Here is a 22,288-nt window from a genome sequence, read left to right as displayed (position 1 = left end):
CTCCCGAAAGGAGAAGTGTCAGCGGCTAATGCCATACCAATGCAAAGAAGCTAAGTGCGTCAGGGTGGGCGCCTTGTGGAGCCCAGTGTACCTCGCAGAAAGAGTTTTAACAAAGGTAAGTTCTTACCATAAAACTCATTTTCTGCTGCGGGGTACACTGGGCTTCACAAGGAATGGACAATGGGGATGTCCTAAAGCAGTTCCTTATGGGAGGGGACGCACTGTAGCGGGCACAAGAACCCGGCGTCCAAAGGAAGCATCCTGGGAAGCGGCAGTATCGAAGGCATAGAACCTTATGAACGTGTTCACAGAGGACCACGTAGCCGCCTTGCACAATTGTTCAAGGGTCGCACCACGTTGGGCCGCCCAAGAAGGTCCAACAGACTGAGTAGAATGGGCCTTAATGTGATCAGGAGCAGAGAGACCAGCCTTCACATAAGCATGTGCAATCACCATTCTAATCCATCTGGCCAGAGTTTGCTTGTGAGCAGGCCAGCCCGGTTTGTGAAACCCAAACACAACAAAAAGAGAATCAGATTTCCTAATAGGAGCAGTTCTCTTCACATAGATACGGAGAGCCCATACCACATCCAAAGACCGCTCTTTGGGAGACAGATCAGGAGAAACAAGTGCCGGAACTACAATCTCCTGATTAAGGTGGAACGAAGAAACCACCTTAGGTAGATAGCCGGGACGAGTCCTAAGAACCACCCGGTCAGGGTGAAATATCACATATGGGGAACTACAGGACAAGGCACCCAAATCCGACACTCTTCTAGCTGAAGCAATAGCCAGCAGAAACACCACCTTAAGGGAAAGCCACTTAAGGTCAGCTGAACCAAGAGGTTCAAACGGAGACTCTTGTAACGCCTCCAAAACCACCGACAAGTCCCAAGGCGCCACAGGCGGGACATAGGGAGGTTGGAAACGCAACACGCCCTGAGTACAGGTATGCACATCAGGTAAGGTCGCAATTTTTCTCTGAAACCACACCAAGGCAGATATTTGAACTTTGAGGGAGGCCAGACGCAGGCCTAAGTCCAGGTCCTGCTGAAGAAAAGCCAACAACTTGGAAGTGTCATAATCGTTAGATGCACACCAAACAAAGTAAGAATGCCAGACCCTATAGTAAATCCGAACCGAAGCCGGTTTCCGGGCCCGCAACATAGTTTGAATGACCGTCTCAGAAAACCCTTTAGCCCTCAAGACGGAAGCTTCAAGAGCCACGCCGTCAAAGACAGCCGGGCTAGGTCCTGGTAGACACAGGGGCCCTGAACGAGGAGGTCTGGGCGTTGTGGAAGTAGAATTGGACGCTCTGACGATAGGCCTTGCAGGTCTGAGAACCAGTGCCGTCTGGGCCACGCTGGAGCTATGAGAAGCAGAATTCCCTTTTCTTGCTTGAACTTCCGAATTACCCTGGGCAGGAGTGACACCGGAGGGAACACGTACGGCAGCTGAAACCTCCACGGTACCACCAGCGCATCCACGAATGCTGCTTGAGGATCCCTTGTCCTTGCTCCGAAGACCGGAACCTTGTGATTGGATGGAGGCCCCACTCGCCGGCATGCACGTCCTGACGACTGAGAAAGTCTGCTTCCCAATTCAGGGCTCCCGGAATGAATATTGCCGATATGGCCGGTAGATGGCGTTCTGCCCACTGTAGAATCCATGAGACTTCCTTCATTGCTAGGCGGCTTCGAGTGCCGCCTTGATGATTTATGTAAGCCACTGTGGTGGCGTTGTCCGACTGTACTTGAACAGGACGGTTCTGAATTAAATGCTGGGCTAGGTTCAAGGCATTGAAGACCGCCCACAACTCCAGAATATTGATCGAGAGGAGGGACTCCTCCTTGGTCCACCACCCCTGAAGGGAGTGTTGCTCCAGCACCACGCCCCAGCCTCTTAGACTGGCATCTGTCGTCAACAGGACCCAGTCGGATATCCAGAACGGACGGCCCCTGCACAGTTGTTGGTCCCAGAGCCACCAGAGCAGCGACAGACGGACCTCCGGAGTCAATGAGATCATTTGAGACCTGATCTGGCGAGGCAGGCCGTCCCATTTGGCTAGAATCAGCCTCTGGAGAGGGCGAGAGTGAAATTGAGCGTACTCCACCATGTCGAATGCTGACACCATGAGGCCCAGCATCTGCATCGCCGAATGCATCGACACTTGCGGACGAGATAGGAAGCAACAAATCCTGTCCTGAAGTTTCAGGACTTTCTCCTGAGACAGGAACAACCACTGGTTGTGAGTGTCCAATAGTGCTCCCAGATGCACCATGCTCTGAGCAGGGATCAGGGATGACTTCTTCCAGTTGATGAGCCACCCGTGGGCTTGCAGAAACTGGACCGTCACATCTAGATGACGCAGGATAAGTTCTGGGGAATTTGCCAGGATTAACAAGTCGTCCAAATACGGCAGTATCCTGACCCCTTGACGGCGGAGTACCACCGTCATCACCGCCATGACTTTTGTAAAGACTCGCGGAGCCGTTGTTAAACCAAAAGGTAACGCCCGAAACTGGTAATGGCAGTTGCCAATCGCAAATCTCAGGTATTGCTGATGAGACACTGCTATAGGAATATGCAGGTAAGCATCCTGTATATCCAGGGAGACCATGAAGTCCCCAAGTTCCAAGGCCAGAACTATAGAGCGAAGGGTTTCCATCCGGAACCTGGAAACATTCACAAACCTGTTCAATACCTTGAGGTTGAGAATGGGCCGGGAGGACCCATTCGGTTTCGGGACTAGAAACAGCGGAGAATAGTACCCCCGGCCCCTCTGTGCAAGAGGCACCTGTACTACGACTCCTGTATCCAGGAGGGTCTGTACCACCGAATGTAGAGTGTTTGCCTTTGTCTTGTCCAACGGGACATCTGTCTGGCAAAATTGATGAGGGGGTCGGTTTTTGAAGGCTATGGCGTAAACTCGCGTGACGACTTCCCGTACCCAGGCATTTGAAGTGGTCTTCAACCCTTCCTGGGTATACCCTAGTAGCCGCCCCCCCACCCTGGGATCCCCCAGAGGGAGGCCCGCCCCGTCATGCGGCAGGCTTATCTGTCTTGGAAGCTGGCTGACGGGCCGCCCAGGCTCTTTTGGGCTTAGGCTTACCAGGTTTGGAAGTGCGGGCCTGCTTGTTGTACGCCTGACCTTTTGCTTTACCTGAAGGACGAAAGGGGCGAAAGGAAGTACCTTTAGCCTTCGAAACAGAAGGAGCAGTACTTGGCTACTGCCAAAACTGCCCGTCTGCCAAGTCAGCCACAATCTTATTTAAATCCTCCCCAAACAGAATTTCTCCCTTAAAAGGGAGTACCTCCAGGGTTTTTCTAAAGACCAGATCCACAGACCAGGATCTCAGCCACAATATCTGGCGAGCCAGGACTGACGTAGTAGAGGCCTTGGCTGCCAGGATACCGGCATCAGAAGGGTATCCGTTCACATGGTCGACCATGTTAATGTCGACAGTCATTAGGTCGACCACTATTGGTCGACATTGACATGGTCGACATGGACACATGGTCGACACATGAAAGGTCGACATGAGTTTTTTTACTTTTTTTTCTTTTGGGGAACTTTTCCATACTTTACGATCCAAGTGGACTACGATTGGAACGGTAATCTGTGCCGAGCGAAGCGGTAGCGGAGCGAGGGCACCATGCCCGAAGCATGGCGAGCGGACGCGGTGCACTAATTGGGGTTCCCAGTCACTTTACGCAAAAAACAACACCAAAAAAGTTAAAAAAAACTCATGTCGACCTTTTCATGTGTCGACCTTTCATGTGCCGACCATTTTCATGTATCGACCATGTGTCCATGTCGACCATGTCAATGTCGACCAATAGTGGTCGACCCAATGACTGTCGACCATAACATGGTCGACCATTCATACCGGAACCCATCAGAAGCCGCCTCTTTAATATAACGAGAAGCTGTGACAATATAAGACAGGCATTGTCTAGCATGGTCAGAGGAGATTTCAGCATCTAACTCCAAGGCCCATGCTCCAATAGCCTCTGCAGCCCAAGTAGCTGCAATAGTGGGCCTTTGTGCAGCACCCGTGAGGGTGTAAATCGCTTTCAGACAACCCTCCGCACGTTTATCCGTAGGCTCTTTTAGAGACGTGACGGTGGTGACCGGCAGAGCTGAGGAAACCACCATCCTAGCCACATGTGAGTCCACTGGAGGAGGCGTTTCCCAATTCTTAGACAGCTCAGGCGCGAGGGGATAACGAGCCAGCATCTTCTTTTGAGGCACAAACTTCGTACCCGGGTTTTCCCAGGGTTCCTGACGTATATCAATTAGGTGGTCAGAGTGAGGTAAAACTTGTTTAATCACCTTCTGACGCTTGAACCTATCTTGTTTCTTAGGAGGAACGGATGGCTCGGGATCATCTGTAATCTGTAAAATTAACTTAATAGCCTCCAAAAGATCAGGAACATCCACATGTGAACCACCCTCCCCATCAGCCGTATCTGAGTCAGAACCTGTGGGGTCAGTGTAAGTGCCGTCTTCATCCGACGAGGTGTCAGTGACAGCAGTGGATTGTGAGGAGACAAACGCTCGCTTAGAGGACCCCTTGGACGTAGGCGAGCGACGGTCAGACTTTTTAGTAGTCAGGAACTGGTTCAACTTCTTTATTTGAGCAGATAAATCGTCCGCCCATGGCAGGTTAGCTGCAGGGACCACAAACGGTTGCACCAGCATTGGGGGTCCCATAGGGGGTGTTAGTTTATGAACTAGCGTATGCAGAAGCGTGGAAAAAGCGGCCCACGGCGGGTCATTATTTGCCCCCGTTGCCACCGTCCCACTGGGGGGGCAAGGAGCCCCCAGAACCAGAGCCCAAAGCTGCTATATTCTCCTCATAGTTATCTGCGGCTTCAGCAACACCGGCAGTGTGTTCAGCCCCAGAACTGTTACCCTCAGAAGCAGACATGATATAACTTGCAGTATCAGGTAACACAGTACAATTTGTCAGCAGCACAATACCTCTAGCCCAAACCCCTGCGCAGTGTAGTCAGCACAAGCAGAGATATGGTGACTAAAATCACAGAGAAAAATATGTAATACAGTATATCTTTGTGAAAATCCTATATTAGATAAAACCTGACGCACCAAGCCCCCTCAGGTTATAGAATATAGGGATAGCAGGTTGAGTGAAAGACACAAAATGGACACCACTCAGCTATCAAATGCACACACAAATAGTCACAGTCTGTACAATGCAGAGGTTATTACTAACAATAATACTGCACTGGACTAGCTTACACAGCTATATAACAATAGATATAACAGTACACAGTAAGAACTGGATGTATATCACAGGGTAATTGTACTAGGAAACCCTGACTAAGTGCAGTCTTTTTTAACTAACACTGACTAAAAAAGGCAGGTAGAATACTTAAGAGTCTTGTAAAGTCACAGCACTGACAACCAGGCGGCTTTACATAGGAGGATTTGCCCAAGCATTCCCAGGAACAGTGAGCTGAGGGATAATGGCGCCGCAGACACTGCCACGGAGAGACAGATATGCGGCTCCAGGGCGGGAACATTTGCAGAAAATGGCGCCCTGGGGCTGGGGGAGGGGCTTCAGGTCCAAGCTCTATCCCCCTGCTGGCAAAACCACCGGGTACTGCGGGCTCTAATAAAATGGTTTATAGAGAAAACCTGACCTGTCCCATGCCCTGGTGATCTAGTGGGATCGCCTGTACTGCCACAGTGTCCACCGCCAGCGCGCGCGGCCCGCCTCCCACTGACCACGCTGGATCGCGATAAAGACCGGGTCCCGCAAGCGGGACCCACTTACCACCTCCCGAAGCGCGGCCACGCGATCCTGGAGAGCCCCCGTCGTGTGTGCCTGACAAGAAGAAAACCGGAGCCTCCTGCTGTAGGTACCCGGCAACCAGGGCGCGGGAGTGTACAGCGCCGCTGGGGGAGAGATGGAGCTGCAGCAGGTAATGTCTACTGACATCCAGCACAATCTGTGCCTCTGCTGCAGCCCTTGTAGTCTTCTTTTTTCCTCAGAAAAAGCTTTTTCTGGAGCTGCTGTGAGCAGCTCTTCCTGTTACATGCTTGCACTGCAAGCACCAACTACAAACTGAGCTCCTGTGCACGGAGGCGGGGTGATATAGGAGGCGGCGCTATGCATCTTGGGAAGAAGGTCAAAGCTTTTGAGCCTGTTGGTGCTTCGGATCAAGATCCTACTCTACACCCCATTGTCCATTCCTTGTGGAGCCCAGTGTACCCCGCAGCAGAAATCCTGTGGTTTCCTGTGGTTCTAAACTTGCAATCACTGACCGCAGGGATTCCATCTTGAATGTGTAGTAAGTGACGTACTGACTGAGCCCCTTTAGGTTCAATATCGGTCTGACAGAGCCATCCGGCTTAGGAACTACAAAAAGACTGCAATAATAACCTTGACCCTGTTGGTGAACTGGAACCGGAATCAAAACTGCTGAATCTACTGAGAGACTGTATCGCGGTCTGCAGAACTGCCTTTTTGTGTTCTAACACAGGCAGTCCTGTCTTGAAAAATCGCATTGGTGGAAGACAATCAAACTCTATTTTGTAACCTTTGAAGACTAAATTGCGGATCCACCCATCTGTGGATGTCTGAAACCACGCCAAGTAAAACGTCTGAAGGCGTGCTCCCACAACTGAAGATCCGGATGGGCTGGAAGCCTGTCATGCCACTGGCTTGCCGGTGGTCTTAGCATACTGACGACAGTTAGTGGTTTGTTGAAAACCACGTCCTCTACCACGTCTACTATGTGTGGTTGTTCCTCTAGCACGGCCTTGAAAGTACTGAGGTCTAAAGGATTTTAACGCTGGTCCTGAGTATTTCCGTTTAGGAACCTGTGTAGGCAATGGTAGGAAAAACAGATTTCCCCCCGGTGGTCTGAGAAAACATCTCGCCAGCATAGGGTAACACTTCTATTTCTCGTTTAGACTCTGCCTCCGCCTGCCAAGAACGCAGCCAAAGTGCAAGTCGTGCCGCAACTAGTGAAGCTGAAAAGCGGGAACTAACCTGGCCGACGTCCATAGAAGCAGTACATAGATACTCAGCAGATTCAAAGATGGGGGTAATTCAGGGCTTTGGGGGTAATTCAGGGCTTAGGGGGTAATTCAGAGTTGATTGTAGATGTGCTAAATTTAGCACATCTACGATAATTTACTCTGACGTGGGGGGACGCCCAGCATGGTGCTTGTCCGCCCCGCATGTCAGGCACGGCCCCCCTGCCCCCGCACAGGTACAAAAGCATCACACTGCAGCGATGCTTTTATACCTGGCGAGTAGCTCCCTACCTGCGCAGCTCCAGCATTCTGGCATGGAGCTACCCACTGCGTTCTGGATCGCAGCGGCTGCATGTGACGTCACGCAGCTGCCGCGGTCTGCTCCCCCCCCCAAATCAGTCCTGATACGCTTCCGTTGTCCATACCGCGCCCCGTCACTGGCGTTCTAACACCGTTGGCACGCCCCCTCCCGCCTCTGCCTGTCAATCAGGCAGAGACGATCGCAGATGTGAGATGCTGATAGAATCTCACTGGACTCCCGGAGTGCGCACGCGCAGTGCGGCCGCTGCGCGTGCACACTCCACAAAGTAATTCAGACCGAGATCGCTGAATTACCCCCTTAGAGCAGTGTCCCTGTTGTGCTTAATGGGAGTCTTCTCTGCAGTTGTTCTTACAGATGTTCTTGTTGCATTTTTTTGGGCAACGTTTCTCTTAGGGCATTCATTCTTCTGGTCAGGTGCAATGTGGGATTTCTATAAGGGCTTTTCCAAATGCTTGAGTCCTACACTGTTGCTTATTCACACAGGGGGTATCCAATTATCTGCGGTCAATGTTAGGGACCCCTAACAGTACATGTTTTACAGATTTCCTCAGAATCACTAGGAATAGGATTCCTAGGATTTTAATTACCTACCGGTAAATCCTTTTCTCATAGTCCTAGAGGATGATGGGGTCCACATTAGTACCATGGGGATGTACCAAATCTCCCAGAACGGGAGGGAGAGCGTGGAGGCTCCTGCAGAACCAATTGACCAGACTTAAGGTCTTCAGAGGCCAAAGTATCGAACTTGTAGAACTTTGCGAACATGTTCGACCCCGACCAAGCAGCTGCTCCGGAGAGTTGTAAAGCCGAGACACCCCGGGCAGCCACCCAGGAAGAACCCACCTTACGAGTAGAGTGGGCCTTAACAGACGTAGGACACGGCAAGCCTGCCGTAGAATACGCATGCTGGATAATGAACCTGATCCAGTGAGAGATGGTCTGCTTAGAAGCAGGCCACCCAATTTTCTTGGGATCATACAGGACAAACAGAGAGTCCGATTTTCTGTGACTAGCAGTCCTCCTCACATAGATTTTTAGAGCCCTTACAACATCTAAGGACTTTGATGAAATTGAGGAGTCAATCGTAACTGGCACCACAATAGGTTGGTTGATATGAAATCTCGACACAACCTTCGGAAGAAACTGCTGACGTGTCCGAAGATCAGCTCAATCCTCATGGAAGATCAAATATGGGCTTTTGCATGACAAAGCCCCCAACTCTGACACACGTCTAGCAGAAGCTAAGGCCTTCCACGTGAGAAACTTGACCTCAACCTCCTGTAGAGGTTCAAACCAGTCCGACTGGAGGAACTGCAACACCACGTTAAGATCCCAGGGTGCCGTAGGCAGTACAAAGAAAATAGGATTTTGGTACTTACCAGGTAAATCCTTTTCTTTGAATCCATAGGGGGCACTGGAGTACTCTTGGGATATGGGCGGCGTAGCAGAACAAAGGCACTGAATATTTAAATTTAGAACTCTCCACCCCTCCATATCCCTAGAGTACCTCAGTGTACGAACCCAGTGTTTTTACTGAGCGAACTACTATAGAGAGGTTGACAATGGAGAATTCCTATAACATAACGGACAACAACAAAGTTGACCCATAACGTTAGTGTCAACTAAACAGTTGACAGCATAACCGATAGACCTTTATAGTTTGAACCAATCGGTTAAAATGTGTTACCATAAGCTCCTTTGAGCTTAATACAAACCAGGTAAAACGTGTTACCCTAAGCTCCTCTGAGCTTAAAACAACCCAGGTAAAACTGCTCTGGGTGGGCGTCCAGTGCCCCCTATGGATTCAAAGAAAAGGATTTACCTGGTAAGTACCAAAATCCTATTTTCTTTTTCATCCACTAGGGGTCACTGGAGTACTCTTGGGACGTACCAAAGCTTCCCTCGTGGGCGGGAGAGCTGTTTGACACTTGTAACAGTAGGCAGCCAAAGTTAGATGCTGATGCCGCAACCATTCATAACGTGTAAACGTGCACAAACGTGGTGCACTGAAGGCTATGTAGCCGCGTCGTAGACGCTCCACGACCCGCTGGGTCTGACATTCCCACAGAACCTGTGGGATGAGCTATTACTGACGTAGGCGATTGTAACTTAGCCTTAAAGTAAGCCTGACTTGTAGTCATTATTATCCCACTGGATAATGTCTGCTGAGAAACTGGCTAACCCCAGTTGGCAGCATTATAGAGAACAAACAACGTATCCGTATCACGTACTGTAGACGTTCGGAACATATATAAACGCGTAATGCGTGTACCACATTCAGAATTCTAGAATGTGCTGTCAACACAGGAACCACTATTGGTTTATTGATGTGAAGAATAAGAAAGCGGAATTCGTCCGAAAATCTGCTTTGTCATGAGAAAACTCAAATACGGTGGCTTGGAATACAAGGCACCCAAATATGAAAACAAAACCCTTGCCGAAGCTAAGGCTAGAAGAAAAATGTTTTCCCAAGTGAGAAACTTAATCCCCATTTATTGTAAGGGTTCAAAATATGAAAACTGTAAGAAATCTGAACCCAACCTCAAGTCACCTGGCGCTGTAGGTGGGATAAATGGAGGCTGCACTTTGATGACACCTTGTAGAAAGGTGTGTACAGACGCAATAGAGTCAAACGTCTTTGAAAATAAGTTGACCACACAGATACCTGCACCCTCAGTGCAGATAAACGCAGTTTTCCATCCCACCCCGTTTAACAGAATACGGGTAACTTGAAGGATGATGTCGGAAACTTCCGAGCTTTACCACCTATGTAAGCACACCAAATTTTGTAATAATGAGCTGCCTTAAGCGGCTTACTAGCTCGTAACATGGTTGGTATAATACTGTAATGCCCTATTTCTTTTCTTAAGAGGGCGGTCTGAACCCTCACCCCGTCAACCGCAGCTGCGGTACATAGGTAATAGGTACATAGGTAACTATGGGTAAAAGAACGTTCCCTGTTGTAACAGGCTGGACGTATTATGAGCGGGCCAAGATCGTGTGCAAGTATTCCTTGGAGATTCGAGAAGCAAGCTCTCCGAAACCCATGAGATATCACTAGTATGACTGTGACGAACTGTCTTATGATCCGTTTTGGCAACGGAGAGAGCAGCGGAAAATGGTGGAGCCAGATACACGATGCTGAATGACCACACGAATGTGAGAGACTCCACCGCCACTGCCCTTGTGATCTGTTGTTTTGTACACATACTGAGCTTTTGTAATTGTGGCGAGATGCCATCATGTATACCTGAGGGTAACCCCCTTCTGTGGACTCACATATGAAACACCTCTGGATTTAATGTCCAGTTTTCAGGATCTAAATCCTGACGGGTGAGATCATCTGTCTAACAGATGTCCACTCACGGAATGAACCCCGTTGACATTATCACATAATGGTGTTCTGGGCAATTGAGGATTCGAGTTACCTGCCGCATTGCCATGCGGCTTCTTGGTTCTCCCTGGTTGTTGTGTATGCAACTCCCGTTGCGTTGTCTGACTGTTGGTCAGACTGAAAGCGAAGCATGTAGTGCATTGTAAAATGCACGGAGTTCCAGGACATTTATCGACAGCAATCTGTCGTGATCCGTTTCAGAACCTCTGTCGCTGATCTTTTTTAACTACAACTCCTGAACCTCTGAGACTCTCGTCCAGATTATATACACCCTCGCCCCTCTGTGGGAAACGCGAGTGAAGGCCGGCGAACTAAATCGCTTTGAAACACATCATTATTCTTAACAGGCGAATACAGCAATGTACCGCTAGTGTGCGTGTTTTGCACTAATTACTAGATGTACATTTGTTCTTGCTGGTGTAGTAGGTAAATGTCTTCGATTTACCATATTTATAATCTTACCTAGGAATTGACGTCGTTTAGACGGAATTAGATGCGATTATTTTTGAACTTGATCTGCCACCGCAGTATACATTAGTAGCGCAAGTTAAAGGAACTTTGTTGAGACAGAGTTCTTATGAGCAGATCGTCTAAGTATGGAACGATTGTCACTGGCAGGTCTCTGAGATGAGCCATCATCACCAACATCACTTTGGTAAATACCCGAGGCGTTGACAAGAAGCCAAATGGTAGACCTGAAATGGTTAATGGTTGTGGCGTTTTGCAAACGCTAGAACCTGTGATGACCAAACCGGAATGGGTAAATACGCATTGTGAAGATCAAGTGAAATTATGCAATTTTGTGGCTCCAATATGCAAATACTAACCGCAGAAAATCCATTTTCAAACTGCATTAAGTGACTTGCTGATTGAGACTGCGACGGAGCTGTCTGGTTTTGTTACCCCAAACAGAGGGGAATAAGTAACCCTGACTCTGTTGGTGTACTACTGCCTGGTTATAAAGACAGCTGAAAACTAGCAGAGACTAAATGGCAACCTGCCAAACCGTTCGACAGAGGCAGTCTTATCCTTTAATCTGTAAATAGCTGAGACATCCATGAGTTGATGTCTGGAAACCCCGCAAATGTAACGTGTAAAGACGCGCTTCCACATTGGAAAATGGAGATGGCCTAAGAGGTCATCAAGCCACTGGCTTGCTGACTGTAGCGTCCTGTCGTTACAAGGCGTGACTGTTTTGTACCACCGCCTTGAAAAAACTGAAGTCTAAAGGGATTAAACGCCAGCACAAGTATTTCCGTTTTGATACTGGATGCGGTAATGGCTGAATATCAAATTTAGGACCAAACAAGCTCTGGCCTTGTCGCGCTTAAACTAGCGATGATGAAAAGTGAGAATCGAAGTAACCGGCGTTAGCAGAAGCTTTACAGATATACTCTGCAGCTTCTTTTAACAGTTTATTGTTTCCATACATAGTCTAGTGACCCAAATGTATCTTGGGTCTTTATAATGTTTGACACAGACGCATTTACCAATGGCGGATCGCGTCATTTTGGAAACGATTAAATAGTGGTTAGAGTCTACTTAGTCTCTGTAAAAACGTAGACATTGACTCACTGGGCCGCACTATCTGAGTGCTGGACTAATGTACCCTTCTCACTCGTAGTTATCGGTGTGAGATATGACATAGAATCGTGCATTAAATTATAAGACCAGTTAAATAAACACCCTGGTACCCAAAGGGAAATTGGCCCTTTGGAAAGACTGTCCTTCGTTAGTGCTGGTGGAGTAACTTCCGAGACTCCGTTACCGCTCTTTTAATTTGAATTGCCAATGCAATTTTTAGTCTGCGCTAGAGCCTTACTCGCTATGCAGACAGACACCACAATAGTCAACGGACAGACACTTGCACGGCTTATTGAAGTTATTATCATATATATATTTTATTGCTGAAAAGCATATTTATATGAAACTCATGGTTGTTTCTCTCAACGGAAATCTGTAGTAAAAAGCGAAAGCTTTATTCGATCTGAAGAGAAACCAGAGTATTCTTTATGTGAAAAGCAATTCACATGGGCATGTGAAACCCGAACCAAATTCCCACTAACACCCCTGCGCCTCTGGTGGCTTAGAGATGTAGGGCAGGAATGTTCCAGAATTACAAACTGGAAAAACAACAGGAAGCATGTTAAAATGGCCCCTTTGCCATGCTGACTGTGATAATCACCTGAACAAGTTACAATTGTTCAGTGTTAATATAGCCTCTTATACAGTATAATCCCAGTATGGGTACAACACATGCTCTATGAATAAATAAATATATATATATATATATATATATAGGCTCAATAGCCTATGATAATTACAGACATTAATACAGGTTGAGTATCCCATATCCAAATATTCCGAAATACGGAATATTCCGAAATACAGACTTTTTTGAGTGAGAGTGAGATAGTGAAACCTTTGTTTTTTGATGGCTCAATGTACACAAACTTTGTTTAATACACAAAGTTATTAAAAATATTGTATTAAATGACTTTCAGGCTGGGTGTATAAGGTGTATATGAAACATAAATGAATTGTGTGAATGTAGACACACTTTGTTTAATGTACAAAGTTATAAAAAATATTGGCTTAAATGAGCTTCAGGCTGTGTGTATAAGGTGTATATGAAACATAAATGCATTCTGTGCTTAGATTTAGATCCTATCACCATATCATCTCATTACGGTATGCAATTATTCCAAAATACGGAAAAATCCGATATCCAAAATAACTCTGGTCCCAAGCATTTTGGATAAGGGATACTCAACCTGTATATATATATGCTCAATAGGCTATTATACAGCATTAATATAGGCTCAATAGCCTATTTGATAATTACAGATATTAATATATAGGCTCAATAGCCTATTATACAGTGATAATCACATACATTAATATAGGCTCAATAGCCTATTATACAGTGATCATCAGATATTAATATATATAGGCTCAATAGCCTATTATACATGATAATCATTAATATTCTGATATCACAGGACAGGTTATAATACATGTCTGCATTATTTACTGTCACCTCTGGCTGCATATATAACTGCTGTTTATATATGTATTTTACATACCCTTTCAGCAGTGAGTCGCCCGATTCCACCGCCCCCCTTCCCCCCTGTAACACTGTGTCTTCTCAGGAACAGCCGGGAAGACTTGCAGGGAGGCTGGCATCTGCGGTGCTGGGCGGTCGGACGGAGCAGCGGCCCGGTTGTCACCCTGTTAACGCTGTTAGTGAGCGTCTGCGGGTGGATGTTGTCGGCCGGACGGAGCGGCTGGGACGGGCGGACGTAGCGCTGCCGTCTGGAGCGAGTCTCAGACGTAGCGGCTGGGCGCTGTGGCGGGCGGTGCGTGGAAGCGGCATTCACTGTGACCCACCTAGCGGGTCGGCAGCCTGCGCTGACCGCCCCGTTCCCCAGCTTACCTTCCTCCTATTCAAGGCTGCGACGGGGCTTCTCTGTGTAAGCTCCGTCCAGCTTTCAAGTCATCTTGTTCCTGGCTGCGACGGGGCTTCTTTCTGTAAGCTCCGTCCAGCTTGTTCCTGGCTGTGACGGGGCTTCTTCTGTAAGCTCCGTCCAGCTCGTCTTTGATAACTTCTTGCTGGCTGTGACGGGGCTTCTTTATGTAAGCTCCGTCCAGCTCTTTGATCATTTCTTCCTGGCTGTGACGGGGCTTCTTTCTGTAAGCTCCGTCCAGCTGTTGCAGGAGACAGTGGGCTGCCTGTGGCTGTGAGGGTGCTCTTTGTGAGGACCGACACGCCATGCGCTGCCTTGCAGCGGCACCATCCCGGACCCATGTTTTTCCAGAAACTGGGAAGGGATGTGCTAAGTGTAAATTAAAAATTAAAAAAAAAATCAAAATGAAAAATTAATAAATCTTCCATCCAAGTGTGGGAATCCCACAAGCCGATGTTAGTGCTTTGAGCACAGAAAAAACACTGGGTTCGTACACTGAGGTACTCTAGGGATATGGAGGGGTGGAGAGTTCTAAATTTAAATATTCAGTGCCTTTGTTCTGCTACGCCGCCCATATCCCAAGAGTACTCCAGTGACCCCTAGTGGATGAAAAAGAAAGGTTGGATGTGCAGAACTCCCTTCAAAAAAGTCGGAACCTCAGGGATGGCAGCCAACTATTTCTGGAAGAAAATGGATAGGGCCGAAATCTGGACCTTTATGGATCCTAACCTCAGGCCCATATCCACCTGCTTGCAGGAAGAGGAGAAGCCATCCCAGTTGAAACTCTACCGTAGGAAACTTCTTGGACTCACACCAAGATACATATTTCTTCCAAATACGATGGTAATGTTTAGACGTTACTCCTTTCCTAGCCTGTATGAGGGTAGGAATAACCGTGTTCAGAATGCCCTTCCGAGCTAGTATTTGGCGTTCAACCTCCATGCCGTCAAACAAAGCCGTGGTAAGTCTTGATAGGCGAACGGCCCCTGCTGCAGCAGGTCCTCCCGAAGAGGAAGAGGCCTCGGCTCTTCTAGTAGTATATCCAGAAGATCCACGTACCAAGACCTTCTTGGCCACTCTGGAGCAATGAGGATCGCTTGAAACCTTGTTCTCCTTATGAGCTTTAGCACTCTTGGGATGAGTGGGAGTGGTGGAAACACGTACACCAACTGAAAAACCCACGGAGTCACTAGGGCGTCCACCGCCACTGCTTGCGGGTCCCTCGACCTGGAACAATATCGCCGAAGCTTCTTGTTGAGATGAGTGGCCATCATGTCTATTTGAGGTAACCCCCAAAGATCTGTTACCTCCTTGAACACCTCCGGATGGAGACCCCACTCCCCAGGATGGAGATCGTGTCTGCTGAGGAAGTCCGTTTCCCAGTTGTCTACTCCTGGAATGAAGATTGATGACAGCGCCAACACGTGTTTTTCTGCCCAGAGGATGATTCTTGTTACCTCTGACATTGCAGCTCTGCTCTTCGTTCCGCCCTGTCGGTTTATGTAAGCCACTGTCGTTACATTGTCCGACTGCACTTGAATGGCCCGATCTCTCTGAAGATGGGCCGCTTGGAGAAGACCGTTGTAGACGGCTCTTAGTTCCAGAATGTTTATCGGCAGGCCGGCTTCCAGATTTGACCACCTTCCTTGGAAGGTTTCCCCTTGAGTGACTGCGCCCCAACCCCGGAGACTTGCATCCGTGGTTAGTAGGATCCAGTCCTGAATCCCGAACCTGCGGCCCTCCAGAAGGTGAGGTAATTGCAGCCACCAGAGGAGTGAAATCCTGGCCTTTGGAGACAGACGTATTCTCTGGTGCATGTGTAGATGGAATCCCGACCACTTGTCCAGGAGATCCAGTTGGAAGGACCGAGCATGAAACCTCCCGTACTGTAAAGCCTCATAAGAGGCCACCATCTTCCCCAGAAGGCGAATGCACTGATGAACTGACACCCGGGCTGGCTTCAGGACATCCCAGACCATTGTTTGTATCACCAACGCTTTTTCATCTGGAAGAAAGACCCTCTGCACTTCTGTGTCGAGGATTATTCCCAGAAAGGACAACCTCCTGGTTGGTTCCAAATGTGATTTTGGAAGATTCAGGATCCAACCGTTTTCCTTGAGCAGGTGGGTCATGAGAACAATGGACTGTAACAACTTCTCCTTGGACGATGCCTTTATCAGCAGATCGTCCAGATATGGAATTATGTTCACCCCCTGTCTGCGGAGGAGAACCATTATTTCCGCAATCACCCTGGTGAATACCCTCGGTGCTGTGGAGAGGCCGACTGGCAGGGCCTGGAACAGAAAATGACAGTCCAACAATGCGAATCGGAGATAAGCTTGATGCGGCAGCCAAATCGGAATGTGGAGGTACGCATCCTTTATATCCAGTGATACCAGGATTTCCCCCTCCTCCAGACCTGATATCACCGCCCTTAGAGACTCCATTTTGAACTTGAACTACCTCAAAAAGGGGTTTAGTGATTTTAAATTCAGAATGGGCCTGACCGAACCATCCGGTTTCGGTACCACGAAAAGGTTCGAATAGTAAACCTTGCTTTGCATCTGTGGTGGAACTAATACAATAACCTGTGCCTCCACCAACTTCTGGATGGCTCCCTGTAGGATATCCCTGTCTGCCGGCAAGGATAGACCTGTCTGCCGGCAAAGCTGGCAAGCCTGATTTGAAGAACCGGTGAGGGAGGTCTTGAAATTCCAGCCGGTACCCCTGGGACACAATATCTTGTACCCAGGGATCCAGGCCGACGACACCCAGACGTGACAGAAAAGTCTGAGTCTCATCCCCACCGGCCCTACCTCCAGGCCGCGTGGTCTACTGTCATGCTGAGGACTTTGGTGTACCTGAAGCGGGTTTCTGTTCCTGGGAACCCGCAGCAGCAGGTTTCTTGGATTTTGGTCGACCTCTTCTAAAGAAGGTGTTGGATGGTTTGGCTTTTCTTGTTTTAGCAACCCGAAAGGACTGTGATGCAGCTGAAGAAAAAGGTTTCTTCGTAGCAGGTGCAGCTGAGGGAAGAAAAGGTGACTTACCCGCTGTAGCCGTGGAGATCCACGCATCCAACGCTACCCCAAAGAGAGCCTGTCCTGTGTAGGGTAGGGTCTCCACACCTCTCCTGGATTCTGCTTCGGCAGACCACTGGCGCAGCCACAGTCCTTGACGAGCTGAGACAGACATGGAAAAAATTCCTGCAGCCATTGAACCCAGGTCCTTCATGGATTCTACCATAAATCCTGCAGATTCCTGAATGTTACGTAAAAACAATTCAACGTCACTTTTATCCATTGTATTCAAATCCTCAAGTAATGTGCCTGACCACTTTACTATAGCTTTGGAAATCCATGCACAGGCAATAGTAGGATGTAGTATCGCCCCTGAAGCCGTGTATATGCGATCAGCCAGCTCCTTTAAGGCAGTAGATCCTAGAACCGGTAAAACTACCTTTTTCGAGAGTCTGGATACAGAAGCGTCCACTATAGGTGGGTTTTCCCATTTCTTTCAATCCTCCTCAGGGAAGGTGAAAGCAACCAGAACCCTTCTAGGGATCTGGAATTTTTTCTCCGGGTTTTCCCATGCTTTTTCAAAAATAGCATTTAATTCTTTGGACGCAGGGAAGGTTAGCGAGGCTTTCTTATTGTCAGTGAAGTAAGCCTCCTCAACCTGCTCAGGTGTTGTATCAGGAATATTCAACACATCCCTAATAGTCTCTATCATCAACTGCACCCCTTTAGCAAGAGATGCGGGCCCCCTGAGCACATCCCCATCACCGTCTGCCGTGTCAGAGTCGGTATCCGTGTCATCCTACATAATCTGTGCAAGAGCATGTTTGTGGGAACCTACAGAAGGGGGCCCTGAGGTAACAGAACCGGACCAAACTGCAAGAGTACTGTAAAACCCGAGTTGCAGATTCATTCTGTGCAACCCTAGTAGAAATCATATATTTGATAGAGGATAACCATTCAGGCTCCCTTGCTGGTATCTGCGCTAAAACAGTGCAATCCTGATTGCATGGAATGAGATCATCCCGAGAGGACATATCCTCTGCAGCATATGACACAGAGTCCCTAGACATAGCTAAATGGAGAACCCAAACATTACACACACACACACACACACACACACACACACACACACGAGGCTAGAGTTTCATCCCCAAGAATGGCAAGAGAGACACAGAGATTGGAGCCAACCCACACACAGCGCATTCAACGTATAGGGAGACCCCAACCAGTGCTGACTGTGTACCTTAATAGGTTACACAGCCTCCACCCTCCTTCTACAACCCCCTGGTACCGTAAGTGATAGCTGGAGTTGATATGGAGGGACTGCTCCTCACTGACAGCGTTTCTGCAGGCAGGAAAATGGCGCTGAACGCTGCTGGCTCTGCTCTGAGAAGCTCCACCACCCTTATGGCGCTGTCTTCCCGCTCTTCTGGAGATTATACTGGCCTGAGGAATCATGCTGGCAGCGATCCTGGGACCCTGACAGGCTTAGAGGTCAGTGTAGGGTGTAGGCGCTGGCTCAGGGTGTCCCTCACAGTGCTGCACTATGTACCGCTGAGCCCCGGAGCGCAGTCAGTACTGCGCTCCATACCCTGTTGCCGCCATCTTCACACCGGCTCACCGCTTGCTAGGGGAGCCGGTGACTGACTCGCCACTGTCTTCTGGCTCTGTAAGGGGGACGTTCGATCCCCTCAGGAGCTCAGTGTCCTGTCAGCGGAGATAGTGGCTCAGACCCTGCAGGGCGGACACTACTCCCCCCTTCCTTAGTCCCATCCTCCCTGTAAAATAAAAAAAAATTCTAAAAATAAACTTTTCCAGAGAAGCGCTGTAGAGCTTCCCCTAGCTGTGACCGGCTCCTCCTGGCACATTATCTAAACGGAGTCTGGTAGGAGGGGCATAGAGGGAGGAGCCAGCCCACACTCTCAAACTCTTAAAGTGCCAATGGCTCCTAGTGGACCCATCTATACCCCATGGTACTAATGTGGACCCCAGCATCCTCTAGGACGTAAGAGAAAAATAGCTCCACATGTGGATTTTTTTTAGTGTGTCAGCCAGTAATTAATTCACCTGTGTACCAACTAGGAGATCTGTAAAAACACAGCAGTTATCCCTGAGGACTAGAGTTGGGATGCACAAGGCTGTGTGCTTTGGCAATAAAACATCTTAGGAGAAATTAATAGGGGAGGATTGCTTTAACCAGCAGAATTCTCATTAGAATAGAGGCGTTAACTGCAAGATGACTTTCAGAACAGACACATGTACTTTAAATGAATTGCTTTTCAGTGAGATGTAGTTGGAATCCCGGGGGTAAGAATCCCGACGGTCAAAATACCGACCGCCAGAATACTGGCAGCACCGATATAGCTATTCCCACTCCTGGGTGTCCACGACACCCATGGAGTGGCAACGAGCCTGCTTGCCCCCCTGTTGGCATTCTGACCGTCGTGATTCCGACCGCTGGGTAACTCTTTTCAGCCATGCAGTAACATCGTCAACCTATCAGTACTAGAGACACATTTCTACTATGAAGTAGTGCTGGATTAATACCAGAACAATACTAAGGGGTATATTCAATTAAAGTCGTATCTATTCCGATATGCATTTGTCGGAATGGATCAGACAAGGGCTATTTGTCGGATTTGGCCGTTCCTGACCATCTCAATCCAACTTTAAAAAAAAGTCGTATTGAGATGATGGAGCTGAGGGGAGGAGACGGGGAGAGCAGCGGCTACAGCACAGCGTTGCAGGAGGATGTGGCACCGCCGCCAGACCTCACAGCAGTGTCCACCCGGCTCCAGCAAGCAGGACCTCACTTGCTGGAGCCGGGCAGACGCTGCCGTGAGCGGCGCCGGTGCCCCATCCTCCTGCTACGCTGCTGTAGCCGCTGCTCTCCCCCATCTCCTCCTCCTCAGCTCCCTCATCTCTGTCTGTCTTTTTTTAAAGTCTGTTGGATTTGGCCCCATTTCCGACAGAAGCACGCGGATTGGCAGCTATTCCGCCAATCCACGTGCTTTCCGACAAGTTGGAATTCCCGAATTGTCGGAAAATTCAGGGGTGTATTGAATAGGTCGGAACCCCTTCCGACCTGTCGAAAACGGCAGTCTTTCCAACAGCAATTGAATATACCCTTAAGTGTTGGGGACATCACATGTACCTTGCTAATAGATCACATGACAGTTAAGGGCAGTTTTATGCTACAGTAAACAGCATATTATTTTCCACTAATATATTTTTCTTTTCTTAATAGGGGTGCACTGGAAGCCTACGTCCAGTCTGTGAAAGCTAGAGAAGGCAAGGAATTTGCTCCAGTTTATCCAATAATGGTTCAACTTCTTCAGAAAGCAACATCAGCTCTGCAGTAGTCACAAGAATGAGAACAGAAATCCTTCCATCTAACCAATCCCTGAGGATGCCGGACGATAGAGATTGAGGGTGTTTATATTTTGGTTTTCAATCAGGGCTGCATAAATCATGGGAGTAAGGTAGAGCCTAATATTCCAGAGTGATTTTTGTCTAGTTCTCTGTATGTTACTCTATGGGGCATATTCAGTTAGCTGCGGGACCTAGCGCAGGGTTCCTGCTCCCACCCTCCTCAGATGTGAACAGAAATGTGTGGTAAGTAGTGCTTTTTTGCCTTTACCATGGCCGCTGCAAGCGTGTTTTGCCCTTGCCACAGTCGCCACACCCATAACTCAGGCCACCTGACACAGATCCTATGGTTAACGCGTGATAGCCATGGGTTTTACCGCAGGAGGAAATGGACTCAAATTGAGTAGCTCCAGGCATTAAAACTTGAGGCTGCTGTCCTGTGGTAAGCCCCGCAGCTAATGGAATATGCCCCTATAATGGAACCTTTCAGTAAATCCAGGATATTAGCTATTGGAATCTGGGTAAAGCCTTATATCTTTTATAGACGCCCAGATGGTTTATTAGATTTTTTTACAGTAGTGATAAGGGTTCAAGGGAACAGACATCTTGATGTGATTAAGGTGTTTGTGCAGATATTCGCAGTAATTAAATAAAGATTTATTGGTATTTTGAGCTTACTGACAAATTATAACATGTCTCTTTTACTATGAACCAAAGCAGGAATTGCTGGGTACACGGGCACTCTTCATACCAGGCCAAAACATCAGACAATGGCTCAAAACTGATCATTTGGCACCGTGCACATTTGGAGCATAGATCTGTCAGTATGTGTGGTTTGTTACATGACCAATTTTTTTATAGCTTTGTTCTGGTCTAAATGCCAAAGAGCTCACGAACATGCATCTGAATAGGTCAGTAGGCCGCCACAATATGGTCAACAGGCATTAGGTCATACAGGGTCAAAAAATCAACATAAAAAAGGTTGACACATGTTTATGTTTTGTTGTGTCATTTTGTATGTTTTATCTCTTGTGATCCTAATTAGTGGTAACGTAGACACTTACGGGCTAGCTTCACTCGCCACTCTTTAGGTGGCTCGCTGCGCCCGGCACAGGTTACTATTCCCAGTCATAGTTCAAGTGGGTGGTGTTGACCTATTGATTATGTAGACATTGTCTATCCATATTCCAGAATCCCATCTGATAGAGGCTACAGTGTGTGTGTGTGTGTGTATATATATATATATATATATATATATATATATATAGCGATTTTGGTGTAGGGCTAGTAAGGTGTCAGGGTTTCTCCGCCATATTGCTACAGTCAATGAAGAGATTAAAGCTAGGTGGCATCTTCCACAGATTGTTTTGCTTATAGTGCTGGGTAGCATGTTGCAAACAGTTTTAATTAATTAAAAATATTGTGTTAAATTGCTTTTTTCCCTAATGTTGTGTAGTTTACATAAAATTAGGTAAAGTCTATGCTAAGTTTTGCTCCAAGATTGTCAGCCTCTGCGATGCCGTGCAATGTCTCTACATCGGTTTCTGTAAGACGCATCCGGCTTTATTATGTGATGTAAAGCTAAAGTCAAATGAATATAAAATCACATTAACTGGTTTCAAATCACATGAAGAAGTTCTAATAAAACATGATTGCTTTCTACTGTTGCAGAGTATCATTTGCTGCCACAACATCAAGAACCACACA

General features: G+C 47.8%; 1 protein-coding gene and 1 non-coding gene across 3 annotated transcripts in view; one reads left to right on the top strand and one right to left on the bottom strand.

The window, feature by feature from the left end:
• Positions 1-22,241, top strand: part of COG5 (component of oligomeric golgi complex 5) — an 866,036-nt gene extending 843,795 nt beyond the window's left edge. For both annotated transcript variants that reach the window (XM_063927060.1, XM_063927059.1), the window contains one exon: positions 20,460-22,241. In XM_063927060.1, coding sequence (XP_063783130.1) covers positions 20,460-20,574 — 115 coding nt within the window. In that variant the 3' untranslated portion in view covers positions 20,575-22,241. The remainder of the gene's footprint in view (positions 1-20,459) is intronic.
• Positions 12,615-12,735, bottom strand: LOC134938762 (U5 spliceosomal RNA). Its single transcript, XR_010181248.1, has one exon. It is a non-coding gene; the product is annotated as a U5 spliceosomal RNA (small nuclear RNA).
• Positions 22,242-22,288: the final 47 nt, after the last annotated feature.

Source organism: Pseudophryne corroboree, chromosome 6, assembly GCF_028390025.1.
Source record: "Pseudophryne corroboree isolate aPseCor3 chromosome 6, aPseCor3.hap2, whole genome shotgun sequence".
NCBI lineage: Eukaryota > Metazoa > Chordata > Amphibia > Anura > Myobatrachidae > Pseudophryne > Pseudophryne corroboree.
Note: the sequence above shows the minus strand (reverse complement) of the source record. Positions and strands in the feature narration are given on the sequence as shown.